Genomic DNA, 21,892 nt, shown 5'->3' on the forward strand with positions numbered 1-21,892 from the left:
TAGATGTATAAATAGATTTTAATATAAGTAACACAAGTTTATTTATAAAGAAGGTGTGCACTGTATTCTGTATTGCTATATAAAGTAAACCTGTGTGGATGAGGTCAGTGTGGCATCAGCAGAACACTTCTGACACGTTTACACGCCGGTAAACTCACACATTCATCACACGTGGGTTACGCTGTTAAATCAAACCTCATCTTTTATTCTCTACATGGCTTTGCAGCAGGGCTAAATTGTTTTTGTTTCTGCTTCATCTCTCTCTGTCTGTCTCTGTCTGTCTCTGTCTGTCTCTCTCTGTCTGCTGTTTCCTCAGAATTCGCTGACTCTGGTGAGTGATTCTCTAAATCTCGTTGTCATCACAGTCCCCGCTGAAGCCGCTCGTCCTGCTCCCTTTCAAGTTTCCATGTGTTTGTCACTTTTCATTGTGTTTTTCCTTGCTCAAGCTCCATCTCGTGTAACCCATAACCCTGATTTTATTTTTGTTGTGTTGATCTTTCATATAGAGCATGTGTAAATAATGACTTTAATCGCTCACAACAACCTGAACTGATATATGCATTGTTTTAGACACATACACTCAAAAAAATCATGGCTGATGGATTTCATTTATTATTGTTTTAAGATTTAAAACACATCTTACAGGTGTAACATAAACACAAAGACACACTGTGGTTGTGTTGGTCATATACTGTGTTTTAGTGGTTTAATGTGACGAGTCTCCGTCTATCTGTCAGCACATGGAGTTCTGGAGAAGAACACCCTCCCCTGATGAACTGATGAATTGCATAAGTCATTAATTGATATTGAACACATAATACATGACTAGAGCCTGGTTTTCCACATCGCTTCTCTTCACACACAGACACACACTGCACAAGCTTTCTCACTTCTCAGACACGACAAATGAAACGTGTGTGTGTGTGTGTGTGTCTGACCTCTTGCGTGGTGGTTTGTATTGATGATTGAGCTCGACCCCGCGCCAGACGTTCAGTTCCTCTCTGTTCGGAGCGATGCGTCTGCACACATTCATAAAGACGCTCTTCCACTGATCGCAGGCGCAGAAGCGTCTGATCGGGTCTTTCATGTGACCTTTATTACGTAACGTCACACACCCGTCCCGGCTGAATCGATGTTAAAAGCTTTGTGCCGCTGGGATGAGCGGTCAGCAGTGCAGAGGTCATTCTACAAGGTCACCGCTGGACAACAACATGTTTATGTCATCTCTGAAGTAGTATAATAAATAAAACCACTGAATTTTCTTTATGGCAGAAATATTATTAGTGAAAAAAAAGCATAAAATTTAAGCATTGTATATTATAATCTACATGAATCTAAAATTTATTTTAGATGCAATATCCTCAATTAAATATTAAATTCCCCCTTCAGATCAGTCATGTATAGTGTTTTAAAATTATAAAAAAAATAATAAAAAAAACAACTTTTTACAGATCATGCTGTGTTGAAGCTAAAAGTCATGACAGAGTGACTTCTAACCACCGACCAATCAGCAGTCAGATCAACAGTAAAATGAAAATAGTGTGAAAATGGACTTTGTTTGGGTTGAGAATATCTGATTATCGATGGGAAGAACGAGTCAGATTGTTATGCAGAACAGTCAACCTGTTTGTAGTAATACGAATTATCAGAAATGTTTATTGAATGTTTATATTAGAATGTTTTCTGAAGATCATGTGACACTAAAAACTGGAGTAATGATGCTGAAAATACAGCTCTGATCACAGAAATAAATGAAAGTTTATTTTAAAGTGTAATAATATTCCACATTTATTTTATCTGTTTTTGATCAAATAAAGTAAAAAATTAGCTGCATCATGACACATCACTCACAGTGTTCATCTCAGTGTAAGCTTTTTATTTCTCCTCCTCTTTGTCTTTTTGTTCTTTTGTTTTGCACTTATGTCTGTGTACGGAGCCCCGCACATGACAAGCAGGAAAAAATATAATGATTTACTAATTCGCTCTCTCAATGTACTAAAACGTGCACACAATTTAGAAAATCGAGGGAACGCAATAGTAAATGTTTGCACGCTTTAGTAAATCGAGGAAACAAATTAGTAAATCGTGCACACAGTTTATTTCTTTTTTCTTGCATGTCATGTGCGGGGCTCTGTATCTGTGAGACCGGCCTAGAGAGAGATTTATTTTGGCCACATCACCTCCTCGTTCTCACTGACACATATATATTCGTGTGTGTGTTTTGGTGGACGTGTGCCAGCGTGTGTTTCCTTACCTTTGTCTCTGTGTGTGATATTGTAGAGCTGGGGACTTATGGCAAGCTAAAATATTATCACTCAATGACCGAGGAAGGTAAGACTCTTTCTGTCATCCCTAATTTTCTCTCGCTCTCTTCACCTCTCTACCCACGATGCCGTTTGTTTATGTGTGTTTGAGAGAGAAGTTTCTTCTCCATTTTTTGTTTCATGACAATTTTGCCGAGATTTCACTCACATAAGTGCAAATCGTAGGTTTTATCCCTAATTTAGTATCATTTTGAATTTTCACGGTTGTTTTCTTTCATCCCTTTCATTTATTTATTTATTTGTTGGTTGTTCTTTGAAAGTGTGTCCTTGTTTGTTTATAATGGATCTAATTTTATATAAATGTTTTTAATGTAAATCAGTGAGCTCTTTATAACAGTATATCAGATACTGACATAAAACGATGAAATATTATTCATCACACTATATCTTATAATTAATAATTTGTCTCAGTAAACTTTTGATCATATTGATCATTTAAAGGCTTTAGAAATGAATTGAATATAGTGAATTTTGGGTTAAAATTAGAATTTTCTAGAATTTGAATTATAACATAAATAGCCTTTAGCAGATTTTCTCTTTAAGGAAAGTAGATGAAAATATTCAGGATTCAGCCAGTAATGAACATGTCCAAACATATGTTTTAAAGACTGCGAAAGACTCTTTTCTAATATCACTGACTAGGAAGTATCAAGCCATGATTAATGACATTTGTTAAATATCCTTCCCAAACATCCTGTTTCAATAAACACATCCATGCATTAAAGAAAGAGTGTTTTTAATAGTCTATAAAATGCATTTGCCAGAACGGTGGGTGGAATGTGCACAGTTTTTTGCATTACTCGTCACCGTCTGTAACCGCTCAGCAATCCGCGAGAGTCAGATAAAACAGCCGACTGCATTCAGACACACAGAAATAGATGGTACGATACATACGTCACGGTGTTGAGACAGAGAGTGAGTCATTCTATAACTAGAGTTATGCGAAGGATAATGCAATAATAACAAACAGCCCGTCTCTCTCTCTCTCTCTCACACACGTCTCACTAACGCAATAATGCCACTTCTGAGTTACACAGAGTGACGGGCTTCTAATTTTAGTTCCCTCCTCCGTACTAAACAGACTTTGAAGTTGTAACATTCAGCAAAGGATGGTACATGAGTAAATATTTCATCTGACTCTATTTAGAGAAGCTCTGGTTGTATTCAGAGCAACCTAAAAATAACCTGGACAATACCTGTCTACAGAAAACGCCTGTGAAGAAGAAGAAGAAGAGCACTTAATTGAATCGAATGCACCATTGCAGTGTATTTAAAATCTTAGAGAGTATTTATTAAACAACTGCATTTGCACATATTTAAAAAAAAAATGAAATAAAGGCTACATAAGTGACTTGAAGGGAAATACTTTCTTAACACACTTAAGTACACTTATATGTCAAAATAATGTCAAATAAGTTTTACTATAAAGTAAATTTCAAACTATTATGTTTTAATACATTTCTGTCATTTTTGAAAGAAGTACACTTATTTTGATGTGTTGACTAATGTACAAAGCACATGCAAAGAACTAATATACTAATTTTACCTAGTGTATTATAGTGTATTATTCAATATTATGTTTCAAGTTGGTTTATTTTAAATTAATTTGCAACTTTTTATCATTGAAAAGTATTTAATAGCAAATATATTTCAACAAAATACTTATAAAAATATAAAGATCTTATGTGAGTCATATCACTCTAAAGTTAAATTTAATAAAATGTTAACAATGATGCATTTTCATTTTATTGAATTTAATTCCAAAATTGTCTGAAATCATTACATACATTTTTTTCACTCATAAATGCTTGTCAGTACATTCAGCAGTACTTTAACCATATTTAACAGACAATCAAAGTAATTATGAAATTACATATAATAAGTCCAACTTAAGTGGGCCAAAAAATAAAAAAATAAAACACTCTGAAGTTCAGCAAATTGCATTTAATATATATATAATTATAATTTGATTAAACATGCAACTGTTTGAAAACATTACATTAATTTTGCATGTAAGTATAGGTGCATCTCAATAAATTAGAATGTCGAGGAAAATTTAATTTATTTCAGTAATTCAACTCAAATTGTGAAACTCGTGTATTAAATAAATTCAGTGCAAACAAACTGAAGTAGTTTAAGTCTTTGGTTCTTTTAACTGTAATGATTTTGGCTCACATTTAAAAAAAAAACACCAATTCACAATCTCAACAAATTAGAATGCAGTGACATGCCAATCAGCTAATCAACTCAAAACACCTGCAAAGGTTTCCTGAGCCTTCAAAATGGTCTCTGACAATCATTGACACCCTTCACAAGGAGAGTAAGCCACAAACATTCAATGCCAAAGAAGCTGTCTGTTCACAGAGTGCTGTATCCAAACATGTTAACAGAAAGTAGAGTGGAAAGGAAAATTGTGGAAGAAAATGATGCACAACAAACTGAGAGAACCGCAGCCTTATGAGGATTGTCAAGCAAACTGTATTCAAGAATTTGAGTAAACTTCACAAGGAATGGATTGAGGCTGGGGTCAAGGCATCGAGAGCCGCCACACACAGACGTGTCAAGAAATTTGGCCACAGTTGTCGTATTCCTCTTGTTAAGCCACTCCTCAACCACAGAGAATGTCAGAGGCGTCTTACCTGGGCTCAGGAGAAGAAGAACTGGATTGTTGCCATTAGTCCAAAGTCTTTGATTTCAATTTGGAAATCAAGGTCCTAGAGTCTGAAGGAAGGGTGGAGAAGATCATAGCCCAAGTTGCTTGAAGTCCAGTGTTAAGTTTACACGGTCTGTGATGATTTGGGGTGCAATGTCATCTGCTGGTGTTGATCTATTGTGTTTTTTGAAAACCAAAGTCACTGCACCTGTTTACCAAGAAATTCTGGAGCACTTCATGCTTCCTTCAGCTGAAGTGCTTTTGAAGATGCTGATTTCATTTTCCAGCAGGATTTGGCACCTGTCCACACTGCCAAAATCATCAAAAGTTGGTTAAATGACCAGCAAACTCACCAGACCTGAACCCCAGAGAGAATCTATGGGCTATTGTCAAGAGGAAGATGAGAAACAAGAGACCAAAAAAATGCAGATGAGCTGAGGGACACTGTCAGAGAAACCTGGGCTTCCAGACCACCTCAGCAGCACCACAAACTGATCACCTCCATGCCACGCCGAACTGAGGCATTAATTAAAGCAAAAGGAGCCCCTACTGGGTATTCAATTCATGTACAGTAAGTAAACATACTTTCCAGAAGGCTAACTAATTGTTTTATTTTTTTTATTGGTTTCATGAAGTATTCTTATTTGTTGAGATTGGGTTTTTGTTAAATGTGAGCCAAAATCATCACAATTAAAAGAACAAAAGTGTGCACCGAATGTATTTAATATATGAGTTTCACAATTTGAGTTGAATTACTGAAATAAATGAACTTTTCCATGACATTCTAATTTATTGAGAAGCACCTGTATATTGTTTCTGTAATAAGTATTTTTTCTATGAGTACTTCTTTTCAGAAGGGAATATTTGCTGTGATTTGGAGAAACTCAAATAACCTCTACTGTTCAGATAAACTGAAATCTGCCCTGTCTACTAACTATTTTTACTAGACCACAAGCACAAACAACACAAACCTACTTAGTTCAATCTCCAAAGCCACTTTATATCCCAGACGTTCCAGGTGTGTTAATGATATGTAGGTCACATAAAATACATGTACGTGTTGATCGGGGTCACCGCACCAATCGAGCCAGACAGACAGTTGGTCTATCAGCCAATCAGAGTCAGTGATTCCTCAAGGAAGCTCAAAGACCTTCACTGATAATGATGTTCTCCATTAGTGAAGTAAGACCAACCCATCACACATTAAGTTCATTGCTTTAATACATGCTCGTGCACATGCAGTTTCATTTGAACACACACGGAACGAGACAGGAACAAGCTGCTGCTGTTTGTGTTTGACCGCCCAAGATTTTAGTTCCACTTGCAACTGTAATGATGTTTGTTTCATGGGTCTGGTGCTGCTCTCGTCATGCTGAGTTATAGACGTTGTCTGTAATCTCTTAAACCAGCGGCAAGCATCTGTGTTTACTGTGCTGTTGGTTTGAAGGTGGCACTAAAGGTCAAATTGTATTTTGACCTTTTTACAAGAGGCAGTGCTAAATAGTAAACATAGATTGAGTTTAAGGGTGTTAATGTTTATGACACATGCTGGAGTGACTGCTTTCACTAAAACATAGTGATTAAGTGTTATTTCTTTAGGCCTCACTCACAAACTAATATTAAAGTAGCTATATACATTTAAACTATTTGGTATCTGTAAAGTGTGCACAGTGATAACCATGTGAAACAGATGTACACTGTAGCTAAATTAGTACTTATGATGTGATGAAAATACTTTAAAAGAGCATACTTAAGTGTGAACTGTAGACACTTAATTGCATGTTTATTGCAATTAAATGAAAATTGTTTAAATTTATATTAGATGCAATTTGCTCAACTTTAGATTGATTTCAATGCACTTAAATATGACTTAATTACATCTTTATATGTGCTTTCATAGTTACTTCTATTGTCTTTGAAATAATTTCTGTTACATTTCTATTGAGCTTGAATGTCAGACATTTGAATATATTTGAAACCTCACATTTATAATACAGTAAATAGCAATCTAGTAAATTACGTAAAAAAGTCTAATCAATTACTTAAAATGTGCTTTAGTATGACAGTCAACACATAAGTGTGTTTTAAAGCACTAAAATGTTTAATTTGACATTATTTTGAAGTTCTCTTTTAAAAAGTGTATTTAACTGTGTTAAGAAACAGAACGTGTCATTAAAGTGATTATCTACAAGCATTGTTAAAAAAAATGCATTTTGCAATTAAGCACACTATTTGTTTTTTACAAGAGACGTACAGTATGTTAACGTGTGCTTTACTTTGTTTCCATGTCATATCTAGTGAGCATAAACCTGTTAACTGTCACCCGTCCCCTCTGTGGGAGGCCTACATTTACTTCACTATATTACAATTAAATCTAATCTAATCTTGACAAACTATATATCGTTGAAAGGTCTAAGACTCCCAAATATATATTTTACCAATATTCTTACTTAAAAATTATGTAGGAAAAGTAATCGATTAATTTCTGACAAGAGTGCACCCTCAAAAAATCTAAATAATAACTGGAGTTTTGACCTTTGTTTAAAAAAAAGACTTATTTGTTGCCTTTTTCTCTATCACATTTTAGAAATCATCTGAAATTATATATCGACTGAAAACTTAAAATCTCAAAATTCATCCTTTAAAACCCATTTTAACCCATGTAAATGGTACATCAATATCATGTTACAAAATATTTTCATTCATGAATTATAAAAATTTAAGTTTGGATCTTGCACTAAGTCAATGTTCAAAAATGTGAGTGACAGTTAAGGGGATAATGAAACATGCTCACTTAGCTGGGAAAATTGTTTTTTCCAAATCATTCACAATGGATGAATTTTTTTTTTTCAGGAAAATTTCGCGAGAAGGCGTCCGTCCTTCAAAATATTGCCAAAAAGAAGTGCCAAGTGGAGGACTCGAATGGAGTTGCTGGTAAGTGTCAGTATAAAAAAAAAGGGAAAAAAAAAAGATTTGTGAGGTAAAGTGACTTACACAGTAAATTATGTACTGAACCTGTGTCTAGCTCTGTTCAATTTGCCATTGCATGTTAAATAATTTGATGAAGTGAACAAGAACCAGCTTTTTCCAATCTGTGTCCAATTTGATCAGGTGCAAAAATCTCCTTAAGTTTACTTGTGCACTTTATAGAAATGAAAGGAAGTATCTAAATATAACTTAATCATATAATACTGTTTGTGATGAATTTACACATGGAGTTTCATTTCAAGTTGGAGATTATGCTAACAGTTCCATATTAGCATATTAGCATCAAAAGCAGGGTGGTTGAGTGCAGCTTTGATGTGACCACAGAACATATTTAACCCTTTCAAACCCATCTGCTAAACTCCCTCCATTTTTGCCAGTAATTATCCACTAACAAACCCACCGTGATAATACAATGTTGTTTTAGACATATACATTAGCTAGAATGTGCTAATCTTTCAGATCCCTTAAAAAAAGAGAAAATACTGTAACATATAAAGGTAGGCTACATTTGTGAGGGCTTGAAAGGAACTATATGGGAAGTTTAAAATGTAAATTTCCAGGCCTTTTAAATTAGCATTCTACAAAAGTGGCACTCATAGCGTGAGGTTCTGAATAAACAGCAGCTAAAGATGCGAGATCTGCCTTAGAAGGATTTATGTGGGGACTTAATCTGGCCATTTAGTAAAATAAAATAAAAAACAACTTCCTCATTACCTTTCTGATTGTGTTACAGATAAAAATCTGCCAAACAGCTCAAGTGTGGAGGTGGACATAACTCCACCGATGAACGGCACCGCTGGACAGGACGGAGATACGGTGAGACGATGACACTTAATTTAAACACACATGCACCAGGGTTAATGTTTTGGCTGTCAACCTGTCAATCCACTGCTTCTCAGGAATTTTACACAGAAACGAGTATGATCTGGTATTTATAATAGAACAGTCAGTCCAGAAACATATAATAATAATGACAACAATAACATTTCATAAATATTATGTCCAAGATATTATACACAAAATATGCTTACATATTTTTAACAAAACAAACTTTCAAACGTTTTTTTTTTTTTTTTAATGGTTTTTCATGAGTACCTCATTTGTTCTGAACTGTTAAACTAAGCACTGTTCTTCCAAAAAAATCCTCCATGTCCTTTTACATCATCTTTTGCATATTTGAACCCTTTCCAGCAGTGAATGTATGATTTTGAAATACATATTTTCACACTGAGGACAACTGAGGGACTCAAACACAACTATTGAAAAGGGTTCAAACATTCATTTATGCTCCAGAAGGAAACGTGATCCATTAAAGCGATGATTCACTTTCAAATGAAATGTTTATATGTTTTAGCTTACCTCAAGGGCATCCAAGATGTAGGTGTATATGACAGTGGCATTATTAACTAAAATGAAAATAAACATTTACTTGAAATAAATGTTAACTAAAATATAACATACATAAAACTTCAACTTATTTTAAGCAACATTTCTCACTTTTATTTGAAGAACATGACTTGCTAAAATAACTAAAACTAAAGTTAATAAAAACTATATAGATATTTAAAAAAAGACAACTAAAATGACAAAAAGACAACATTTCCAAAAACTTAAACTAAAATTAAAATGGAAAAAAAAGAAACAAAAAACAAATCCAAAATAGTAACGAAAGCTGTGATAATGTTGCAGTGATACTAAAATAAGACGGATTTGCACATGTTACTGTACACTCAACTCATTACGCACAGTGATTTCAACACTAAAACGGGACAGAAAGTGAATCATAGCACTGACTTTGGAAACAAAAGTGAAAGCCAAGTCACGGCAGGACTGCAGAAACCTCATGCTTATGATGACTCAATGGAAAACACATTTGAGCATCCGTCTCCCTCCTGCTGGCCTGCATCTCCTCACACACACAAACACACATACACACACACACACACACACACTGCATTCAGAAGATGAAGCACTCTCTTCCTCTGCCCCCTGTTGGCACGGCATCATGCCAGCAGAACAGATGGCCCAGCTTGCACTCAGACCAAGAGAGACCCTCTCAATGTCACCGTGACAACATGCTCATGAGAGCCCATGACTCGTGAACTTTAGATCAACACAAACACAACACTGCTGTCTCTTGTCAAATGCCGACATGGGGTTTTACTTATGGCCGGTTTAAAGGTCATCAACTTTCATGCATTTGTTCACAAAGTAAAAGTTTATTTATTTACTTGTTGTTAGACTGTATTTGGAGTAAACAAGAGCATTTCAAATTATAGATTAGATAGTGATGCTCTGAACGGTGTGTTTTAAATGTGATGTGATTTATTTTTAAAGAACTAGAGAGATTACATTAAGGAAAGTATTTTGGTTCAGTGTGTTTCTACACTGCAATATATATATAATTAATATATTATATATATCTTGTTTGTTTACTGTGTTGAGACGTGCTGTGTTTGGTCTCGTACTCTATCGCATACGTTGTCAGTGTTGTGCGCTTGCTTAGACCTTTGTTGTGATAAACAGTAAAGTGTGTTCAAGCACCAGCCAAGAGAGTGTAAAGAAATACCCTTTGTGAGAAGCAGTTAAATCAGCGGGAGTTAAAAGCAGATCATAAGTGTATTTATTTCTTGTCTCATTAGTGTTTAGCGCAGTTGTCGTTGCTAGGAAACACTTGTTTGTTTACTGTGTTGAGACGTGCTGCGTTTGGTCTCGTACTCTATCGCATACGTTGTCAGTGTTGTGCGCTTGCTTAGACCTTTGTTGTGATAAACAGTAAAGTACGTTCAGCTGAATTCAATTTCCGTTTTGTCGGGTTTAAAAAAAAAAAAAAAAAGATTAGTATACCGCGGCAGCGGTCGCGGCAGCCCTCCAGTTAAGCCCTCCTCGTGTGAAGACCGAAGAGTGTAAAGACCATCGACTCTACCATGCGACTCTACCATGCGACTCCACCGGGCAGGGACACCGGCAGGGAATATAAATATTTTTTTTATTACTCTTTTTCCTTTTCCTCGTTTCATTTCTGTTTCAGTTGTTTTTTGTTTATAACCAAATCTTACTATGTGTTTCCAGATCCCTACTATCATTACCACTCCAAACCATGCAACACACAATGTAGACCGCGCAATCTTAACAACCTGCATACTTTGCCTATGTCTGCTAATACACTACTTTCTTTTCCTATTGGTCTCTGGAATTGCCAGTCTGCTGTAAACAAAACCGATTTCATTACTTCTATTATTAGTCATTCAAAGCTTAATCTCATGGCCCTAACAGAGACCTGGATCAAACCAGAGGGCACTGCTACACCTGCAGCACTCTCCAATAATTTCTAATTTTCCCACTCTCCTCGTTTGACTGGAAGAGGTGGAGGTACTGGTCTGCTCATCTCTAATGATTGGAAATTTAATCCTTTACCATCTTTGGGTATCAACAGCTCCTTTGAATCTCATTCAGTTACTGTTACCTACCCTTTTAAAATACATTTTTTAGTTGTCTATCGACCCCCAGGACCACTGGGTAACTTTTTGGATGAATTAGATGTGTTGCTCTCAACCTTTTCTGAGGATGGTACTCCCCTAGTAATGCTTGGAGATTTTAACATTCATCTAGATAAACCTCTGTTTGCCGATCTCCACACTCTGCTTGCCTCTCATGATCTTAACCGAGTGTCAACTACTGCTACTCACAAATCAGGCAACCAACTGGACCTTATTTATACACGAAACTGCTCTACTGATCATGTTCTGGTTACTCCACTGCACACGTCAGATCACTTCCTCCTCACTCTTAACCTCAACATCATCCCTGACACATCACTTACCCCTCCACATGTCATCTTTCGACGTAACCTACGCACACTTTCACCCTTTCGGCTTTCTGCAATGGTTTCATCTTCACTTCCTTCCCCTAAACTGTTTGCATCTTTGGATGCTAACAGTGCTACTGATACTTTCTGCTCCACTCTTACATCTTGTTTAGACACTGTTTGCCCCTTATCTTCCAGGCCAGCCCGTAACACCCCTTCTGCCCCTTGGTTAAAACATTTTCCTCACTTCTTTGTCCTCCTCCTCCTCCTCCTGCTTCATCTCTAATAGCTGACGACTTTGCAACGTTTTTCATTAATAAAATTGAACACATTAGTGCACAATTTTCCACACCACAATCAGTCAAGCTCATATCACCAGCAAACTTACACTCATTCACAACTCTTCACTCTCTGAGGCAGAAGTGTCAAAACTCATCCTTTCTAATCACCCTACAACTTGCCCACTTGATCCAATTCCATCTCATCTCCTTCAAGCCATTTCTCCTGAAGTTGTACCTGCACTCACTCACATCATCAACACTTCCCTCCACACTGGTGTTTTTCCCTCATCATTTAGACAGGCACGTATAACTCCACTACTTAAGAAACCCAACCTCAACCCATCTCTTTTAGAGAACTACAGACCAGTTTCCCTTCTTCCTTTTATTGCAAAAACACTTGAACGAGTTGTGTTCAAACAAGTCTCTACATTTCTCACACACAACAATCTCCTTGACAGCAACCAATCTGGCTTCAGAAGTGGACATTCAACTGAGACGGCCTTGCTCTCAGTTGTTGAAGCTCTAGGACTGGCAAGAGCAGAATCCAAATCTTCAGTACTTATCTTGCTTGATCTGTCCGCTGCTTTTGACACGGTTAACCACCAGATCCTCCTATCAACGCTACTGGCGAAAGGCATCTCAGGAACAACACTTCAATGGTTTGAGTTTTACCTATCAGATAGGTCCTTCAAAGTATCTTGTAGAGGTGAGGTATCCAAGTCTCAACATCTAACTACTGGAGTGCCTCAGGGCTCAGTTCTTGGACCACTTCTCTTCTCTGTCTACATGGCATCATTAGGTTCTGTCATTCAAAAACATGGCTTTTCATACCACTGCTATGCTGATGACACTCAACTCTACCTCTCATTCCATCCTGATGATCCGACGGTAGCTATTCGCATCTCAGCTTGTCAAACTGACATTTCTTCCTGAATGATGGACCATCACCTTCAACTCAACCTTGCCAAGACAGAACTGCTTGTGATTCCAGCAAACCCATCGTTCCATCACAATTTCACCATCAAGTTAGTCACATCAACCATAACTCCTTCAAAAACAGCTAGAAGCCTTGGAGTTATGATTGATGATCAGCTGACTTTCTCAGACCACATTGATAAAACTGTCCGATCCTGCAGATTTGATTTATTCAACATCGAGAAGATCAAGCCCTTTCTTTCGGAACATGCTGCACAACTCCTTGTTCAAGCTCTTGTTCTGTCCAGGCTGGACTATTGCAATGCCCTCTTGGCAGGTCTTCCAGCCAATTCTATCAAACCTTTACAATTAATTCAGAACGTGGCAGCAAGATTAATTTTTAATGAGCCAAAAAGAATACACGTCACACCTCTGTTTATCAAATTGCACTGGCTTCCAATAGCTGCTCGTATTAAAATTCAAGGCATTGATGTTTGCCTACAAAACTACCACTGGCTCTGCACCCATTTACCTAAATTTGTTACTTCAGACTTATGTGCCCTCTAGAAGCTTGCGTTCTGCAAGTGAACGTCGCTTGATTGTGCCATCCCAAAGAAGCACAAAGTCACTTTTACGGACTTTTAAATTAAATGTTCCCTTCTGGTGGAATGAACTCCCCAACTCAATCCGAGCAGCTGAGTCCTTAGCCATCTTCAAGAATCGGCTTAAAACACATCTCTTCCATCTTTATTTGACCCTCTAACTTTAACACTCACTATTCTAATTCTATTCTTTAAAAAATCTAACTACCTTTCTAATCTTTTTGTATTCTATTTTCTTTTCATTTATTATGCAATTGTATATGTATGTGTGTGTGTGTATGTGTAAAGACCTCTAACTAGCTTGCTCTATTCTTTTATTTTTTTTATTCTATCTGTTTTCTTTTTATTTATTATATTAGTTAAAAACCCATCATACATGTACTGTGTTAACCTAACTGAGACTTGTTATAGCACTTATATATCATTGCTCTTTTTGTTGTTTTTGATTGCTTTCACTGTCTTCATCTGTAAGTCGCTTTGGATAAAAGCGTCTGCTAAATGAATAAATGTAAATGTAAATATATATATATATATATATATAGAGAGAGAGAGAGAGAGAGAGAGAGAGAGAGAGAGAGAGAGAGAGAGATCAAAAGTAAGTGAGTTGTGATTAAATCAAAAACATATTTATGCCAGTGGGATCAATACTGTGGGAGTACATACCAGGTTACGTATGTGACATTTTGGTTACGTAAGGTAACTCTCGTTCCCTTTCAGTCGGAGCCTCTCGTCGCCACTTCGACTGGCTAAATTGGGATATTGCTTCGATAGAACAATCTGCTTCGAGTGTAAACTAAATGAGCCAGTGCACAATTGGCATACAATTATGCAGCTGATCACAACGTGAGTATAATAAGGCAGCAGTTGCAATCCATACCATGCTCAACTGTGTCTTCTGTGAACTACGAGCTCAGCATGCTCTCTGAAGCTTTGTGTGTTGGCAAGACGGTGCTTCAGCGGTGATTGTTCCCGAGTCGAGTGGGTTGTGCACTTCAGGCTGCGCTATCCCCTGTCGTGTTAAAAAAGGCCAATTCCCCTGTGCGCCTCAGCACTAAAATAGAGTTTCCTAAAGATCGGATTTCTCTAAAAGAGCTTAACGGGTGCATCTTTGTAAAGATGACTGATCGTCCTTATAAGGATGACGTTTCACCCGTGCATTTCTGCCTGACCGAGGGAACACTCGGCACAGACGCACTGGCATGCAGCTGGCATCAGGGCCTACACAAATATGCGTTTCCCCTAGTGAGCCTTCTCGCACAGACACTTCTCGCACATTGGCCCACTCTGACCTGGTTCTGCGAACTAGTGCTCCTAGTGACAGCCCCTCCTTGGCCAATTCCTCTGAGGAAGGATCTACTGACTCAGAGATGGGGCACCGTTTGGCAGAGGTTCTAGGTGACCTACTCTAGGAGGTAGTGAACACCATCACTTTGGCAAAAGCACTGTCTAAGAGACACGCTTATGACTTGAAGTAAAACATGTTTGTCGAGTGGTGTTCTTCTGGCAGAGAGGACCCCAAAAGATGCTGATTGCAGTTGTGCTTTCCTTTCTTCAGCAAGGCTCCATCCTCAAAAGGTTGCCGCTACCGTCCATCAAGAGGGTAGGGGACCTGCATGCATTTTTGGTTGACGATTCGTGCCCAGAGTTTGGACCGGCTGAATCCCGAGTAATTTATATAGCACTTTAAACAAAAAATATTGCGCAAAGTAACTAAAACTCCATTGGTGACATAATGGAGAAAAAAAAAAACCTTGGGAGAAACCAGGCTCAGTTGGGGGGCCAGTTCTCCTCAGACCAGACAAACCCAGCAGTTCAATTCCAGGTTGCAGTTAAGTCAGATTGTGCAGAAGAATCATCTGTTTCCTGTGGTATTGTCCCGGTGGTCATCTAAGATAGTGTCTTTACAGTCGATCTGTATCTGGGGCTCTAGTCCTGGTCTCAGCTGTCTTTCAGGGATGTAGAGGTCCTTTCTAGGTGCTGATCCACCATCTGATCTGGAAACGTACTGGATCTGGGTGACTGCAGTGACCCTCTGAACCCTTCTAATGGGAATCTCTCATGGAAAGCTGTCGAGCAAGGAGATTAGGTCTGAGAACCATACTCGACCTGGCCAGAATCGGACTACTAACAGTAGACGAACCTCGTCCCGGTGCACTTTCTCCAGAACTCCCGGAAGCAGAGAAATTGGGGAAAAGGCATACAGACCTATACCATAGCATCGAGCCCCATTGGAGCCACATGAGTCAGGGAGAACCAAAGGGGACAGTGCAATGTTATCTGAGCCACAAACAGATCCACAAGGGCCTGGCCAAATATTCTCCATATCTGCTTCACCACCTCGGGGGTGAAGCCTCCGTTCCCTGGTCCTCGGCTCCTGCCTCAAAAGGATGTCTGCTTCCATATTGAGGTCCCCAGGAATGTGAACTAATCTGAATTAACAGAGTTTGCCCTGGGACCACAGAAGGATCTGGTACGCTAGTTTATACAACCGGCGTGAGAGCAGACCTCCTTGGTGGTTGATATAAGATACCCAGTTTTGGGCAAGCCACTTGGAAAATGTAGTGAGCTAAGCTACCAGTTACTTTACAGTAAATGAAGCTTCACTACACTGAAGCTACCCCCCTGGGAAATGTAGCAAGCTAAGCTACATCAACAGTAGCTTGCTACATCTAAGCTACTTTTAAAATGAAATTTTTATGTTGAACACGTTTTATTACAAGTCAATGCTATCTCAGTGCTTAAAACTGTCAGTCAAACAGATAGGCAGGTGTAATTGTTTAGTTTAATAGTTTCTTGTGTTCCTTATCAATTTGGCAACAAAAACATCAAAATACATGTAATTAACAATGTGCGCACAAGTAAGTGTATGCACCTGTTGCATGGGCATGCTTAATATACTGTAGGACTTTGCAGAACAAAATGCAAGACCTCCAAACAGTCCAAAAAAAAAAAAAAGAAATGGCCAGGCTGGCCCTTATGTAACAAAAATATATTGCAGTATATTGGAAATATCATGTAATATATTAGGCATATATTCTTATATATATATATATATATTTATTTTTTCCAATATATTGCAATATATTGAAAGCGGCAATCATTTGTATATTTTCCAATATATTATATAATATATGTGTCATCAATATATTATTAAATGTATTCAAATATATACAATATTAGAAATAAAAAGGAAAATAATATATTACAATATATCACAATATATTTTAAGAAATATATTGGTAATTTCCTTTTTGCGTGACTGGCCAAGGAGTGGTACAATCCGGAGCAGAAGGTGGCGGTAATGCATCATAAAGATGGTTGGTGCTATCCACCGTAAACACGAACATGATTAAGTAGCGCCGTCGCGTCACTACTGATCCAGGATCAGCGATCTTAGCAGTTGTATTTCCCAATTTGAGTTTGAGCTTCAGAAATGCTTGTGAAAATGTAGCTTGTGTGGAAGCTACCGCACTACTTGGTGAAAAAAAAGAGCTTCGCTACTGAAAAGATATTTGATTCAGAAAGTAGTGAAGCTACGACCAAGCTACTGAGAAATGTAGTTAAACTAGTAGCTTCGCTGCTTGTAGCGTAGCTACTGCCCAACACTGAAGATACCACTGCTGTGTTGTCGGTGTGCATGAACACATGGTGATTTCTTAGGTCTGGGAGAAAATGTATGAATACTTGAAATATGGCAAGCATCTTCAGGCAGATGATGTGCCACATGTGAGGGCGACCATGCCACAGACCGCAGATGGGGTGGCCACTCATGTCTGCACCCCAAACGGTGAGGAACACGTCCATTTCTAGCATTAAACGCCGACAAGGAGCTCCCATCAACGGTCACTGAGACAAAAAAAAAACAAGGTTTTCTCCACATATCAAAGGCAGTTAAGCATCACGACTTGAGCCACCACTGTAGGCATCTCATGTACAGCAGGACGCACCTGCCATCAAACCCAGTAGTTTCTGAAACTGCTTGACAGTGAGTGACCGGCCTTCTTTGACTTCTTTGACTGCTGGATCGACTCGATCTGAGCAGGGGATATTTGTGTGTGCATCGTGGTTGAATCCCACACTATAAATGGTCCTCTGTAACAGAGAACAGGAACAGGCTTCCGATCACAGAAAGCGAGTGGATCTGGCAGGTGAGGACGGAGATAGGAACTCGTCCGTTTCTGTTCCCTCCGCAGATCCATCTGCGAACACCACCAGTGCATGAGCCATGAGCAATGTGACCAATGTGGGCAGTCGGCAGTCGGGTGACTCAGACAGGGTGGAACGCACAATCTGAAACATGATCTGCTTTCGCCCGGATGTTAGTCAATCTCTCAGCCTTTTTTACATGTTGGAACTTTTTATGTTGCTGATTGTGCTACTTGACAGATATAAATAAATTGATAGATTTAAAACAATAGATTTAGGTACAAAATAAATAGACTCACAATGGTATGACTGATATACACACAGAGCTTTGCTTAATGACAGAAAAGATAATGCCCCATCTCACATGCTTTTATAGCATCCTGGTCATTATGTCACCCACCTATGATGTCTCACCCATCCATTGGACTGATTACACATGTGATTCATAGCTGGTCATGCTGAAGGGCATTCCCATTGCGTTTTCCAATGCAGTTCAAGTTCCTGAAAGGGATCCTATATGATATATCCAAGATGTAGCTGAGTTTGTTTCTTCATCAGATTTGATTCTGCAGTGAATGGGTATTGTCAAATTTCTTGGTGTTGGTCTGGCCTAAATCAGGAGAGAAATTTGCACAGATCAACCACCTTTTCTGATCTAAAACAGCTCTAAACTAATATAAGAGAGTCAACAAGATTCACTTTTTCACTAGAGGAAGCTTTATTATCCGACACACAGTTAATTTCATTCGGCTATGTTAATAATTATAGCAAAACATTTTCAATATATAAACACAATTCTCATTTGTACAGCAATATAGTGTAAATCCAAGTAACTTTTTACCTTAGTCATAATCTGATGGTGTAACACACATAATCTGTAGCATGGCCTCACTTGCTTCAATTTTTGTTTGCGTTGCATTAAAAATGGCATCTATTCAGACAAATTAGATCTTTTATTGATTAATAATAATTATATAAATAATTGATTATTGATTATATATATATTTTTTTAATAATACAGCCCTCTCATGTGTGCCAAATCAAACAATGCATTATGGATGAAAGGAAAGATTCCTACTTTTAGGATCTTTTTTATGTCTGGACAAATTGTCCTGGAAGTTGCTAAAAAAAGAGAAGGAGGGACATGAGAGGAGATGAGAGAATGATAGCAAAGCCATCAGTGAACCCTTGTGTGTGTAAAATCATACAATACATTTTTGATGAAGGGAAAGATTCCTACTTTTAGGATTATGTGATGTCTGGACATACTGTACTGGAATATTTCTAAAAATAAAGACGTATTTGATATTCTGTAGTAGTGTTTTCAAAAATAACAATATTTCGGTAAGTATTGATACTAAAATATCTGAACAGTACCAATACTAATTTCTTTAAGTTTCGATACACGAAAACCATCTGAGCTCTCACATTCACTTCTCTTCAAAGGTGTGTTGACAAACACCACACATGGCCGCATTGCCATTCGTGCTGGTTAAACAGCAAACATGAATAGAAAGATGGCGAGTGTGGCACCCCCGCGACCAGCTTTGGCTGATAAAGAACAAAGCAGATCTCAATGTCCCGCAGTGCACCTGTGTTTGACATGAGTTGAGCTCTAAGGCGCACAACTCACCATTGCTTTCTCTCACACGCACGCGTGTGTGTGAGAGAGAGAGTGAGTGAGAGAGAGAGAGAGTCTTACATACAAGCAGAATTGACGCGCTAAATGATATTATTTGTTGTATGTTCCTGTTTGTTGTATTTTCCTTGTTTTCCTGTAAAAATTAGAAGTGGGCAGAACTAATGCGCAAACGGACTCTCATTGGCTGGTGCTCGCCTACTGAGCAAATCAGTTTGACCGAAGGCTATATATATATATATATATATATATATATATATATATATATATATATATATATATATATGTATATATGTTGTATTTATTTAAGAAAAAAAAGAAAAAAAAATATTGTGGCAGTTTTTTTTCTCTGTGGTATCGAAAATGGTATTGAATAACAATATTTTTCAAGGTATCGTATTGAAGTTTGAAATTCCAGTATCATGACAACACTATTCTGTAGTTTCAACAGCCACAATGAGCATTCAAACTTATGTTAGGCCATCATTTAAATTTAACCTGTTTATGGAATTGCTTTTCATACTTTTTGATGCCACCGATGTTATGATCCCTTTCTTTCTATATATACACACATACATGTGCATCTCAAGAAATTCATTCATGAAAAATACTCACATATTAAATATGTTCAATGCACACAGACTGAATTCAGCCGCATTTCAACCACAGGAACTTTACCCAAGAACTAAGGATTTTGGGCTGGTACTCTGTGTTTCCACCACAGGAACCAGGAACTAAATAAAGTTCCGGGTAAAAAAATGCCCCTCAGAAAGTCCCTGCTGGCGAGGTAGTACTTTTTCAAAGCTCTGGAACTTTCGGGCCGGGACTTGGGCGCTAAACATTCTGATTGGTTCAGTTCATGTAACATTGTGATTCAACCACCTTTTATTTGGATCATTTTCAAAATATTACTGTTATTATGTCATGAAATGTAATTTTAAAAGTATTTCAGGCGAGAATGTAGTTGTTTAAAACTCAAAGATAGCACCTATTTAAAAATGTGTTTCGCCGATCTCAGAGACGATGAGCTCCACACGATCAGCGGGAGCTCAGTGATCATCTATCCGACGAGAAGCAGCCTCACCTCGGCTAGACCTTCTGATATGTGCCGCTGGCTCTGATGTCTCTTTAGTGGTTAAACATAAAATATAATTTGGTGTAAATCTAACAGGTAATCTTTGGTCTTTATTCAATTGATCTATATGTTAAAATGAAAATAAGAAAGGCAAATTTATATAATATTTTGTTTCATTTCATGACTAAGTAAATTTCTGCAAGTAGAATTTCCCTGAACTAAGTGGAATTTGTTCGTTTACTGTTGTAAAAATATGCTATTTATAGCCTTTTACATCGCTGCACAAGTTAGCATTTCAGATGTATATTTTTCAATATTGTTATACACATGCCCCAAATCTCAAGAAAATAACATACCAACAAATCTATTAATGTAATTGTGTGTTTATTGTTTGGATATTCCATGGGTACAGAGGTTTCTCAGTGTTGTTGAGGTCAGATATCAACGCTGAAGAGTACAGGAAGCATGTGGCACGATGTGACGTTGTCCTGTTTTGGGACTCTAAAGGTTTACAAGGCGAAGGACCAGTCAGAGTCTGTCTGAGTCACAGTGCGAGCATGGAGCACTGCACACACACACACACACACACAGCGATGGGAGCGGAGAGTATTCTCTCTCTCACACACACACACTATGCAGCTGAAGGTGACATAAAAAATATATATATCTAAAAATATTCTCAACCAACAGCTATTTTTAGTTGAAGAAAATATATCATTGGTGTTGAAGCAGAAGAGGAAACATTGAAATGTAACTGAGAATCAGTTATTGATGTTTATTCAGACTCTTCCTCGGCTTTACATCCAGAAACATAGTGACAAACAACATTCAACATTTCAACATATATTGTTTAATTAAACTTCATTGCATTGGTATGAAACATTCATTTAAAATGGATGCATTGTTTATGTTGTGTACGTATTGATCCAAACGTGTGTTAGAACCCTTGCTGTCTATGGAGGGTCAGAGAGCTCTCAGAATTCATCAAAAATATCTTAATTATAATTTGTGTTCTGAAGAGAAACAACAGTTTTACAGGTTTGGCCTAGAGAGTAAGTAATTAATGACAGAATTTACATTTTTGGGTGAACTATTCTGTACGGCTCTGTCCTGCACATCATCAAAACCTCTCCTCCTTTAACACATGGCTTATCACCATAGTAACTGCTCTTAAAGGGAAACACACACATTCTGATTGCCTGCTCTCACACAAACTTGACTCTCCACACGTTTAGTGCAGCTGTTTCTGAGCAGCCTGAAGAGAGAAAGAGCGAGAACAGTGGAGACAGGAGGAGTTTGTTTCTGCTCCGTCTGAGCAGCTTCATCGCAGCAGTGATTCTGAGGTGTCTGACAGAGCATCTCTCAGGATCTGCATTCACTGTAACACACCACTGATACAGAAACACACACACACGGCTGATTCTTTGGCACTTGAGTTTATGGTGGTGTTATTTTTTTTTT

At 37.8% G+C, this 21,892-nt stretch overlaps 4 protein-coding genes and 1 long non-coding RNA gene across 10 annotated transcripts in view; 3 read left to right on the forward strand and 2 right to left on the reverse strand.

The window, feature by feature from the left end:
* Positions 1 to 21,892, forward strand: part of LOC127961543 (mucin-5AC-like) — a 609,977-nt gene that overhangs the window by 274,404 nt on the left and 313,681 nt on the right. The window lies entirely within an intron of this gene.
* LOC127961550 (uncharacterized) overlaps positions 1 to 21,892 on the reverse strand; it is a 301,565-nt gene that overhangs the window by 221,474 nt on the left and 58,199 nt on the right. The gene's annotated exons all lie outside the window — the stretch shown is intronic.
* Positions 1 to 21,892, forward strand: part of LOC127961551 (uncharacterized) — a 256,120-nt gene that overhangs the window by 169,167 nt on the left and 65,061 nt on the right. The window lies entirely within an intron of this gene.
* Positions 1 to 21,892, reverse strand: part of LOC127961572 (uncharacterized) — a 464,915-nt gene that overhangs the window by 140,191 nt on the left and 302,832 nt on the right. The window lies entirely within an intron of this gene.
* Positions 1 to 21,892, forward strand: part of LOC127961546 (sodium/potassium/calcium exchanger 2-like) — a 49,958-nt gene that overhangs the window by 21,783 nt on the left and 6,283 nt on the right. For 2 of the 6 annotated variants that reach the window (XM_052560725.1, XM_052560727.1), the window contains 4 exons: positions 317 to 331; positions 2,281 to 2,331; positions 7,831 to 7,911; positions 8,699 to 8,781. In XM_052560725.1, the coding sequence (XP_052416685.1) occupies positions 317 to 331; positions 2,281 to 2,331; positions 7,831 to 7,911; positions 8,699 to 8,781 (230 nt within the window). The remainder of the gene's footprint in view (positions 1 to 316; positions 332 to 2,280; positions 2,332 to 7,830; positions 7,912 to 8,698; positions 8,782 to 21,892) is intronic. The other 4 variants (XM_052560726.1, XM_052560729.1, XM_052560728.1 and 1 more) reach the window with 2 other exon arrangements.

The sequence above is a fragment of the Carassius gibelio genome, chromosome B7 (assembly GCF_023724105.1).
Source record: "Carassius gibelio isolate Cgi1373 ecotype wild population from Czech Republic chromosome B7, carGib1.2-hapl.c, whole genome shotgun sequence".
Taxonomy (NCBI): domain Eukaryota; kingdom Metazoa; phylum Chordata; class Actinopteri; order Cypriniformes; family Cyprinidae; genus Carassius; species Carassius gibelio.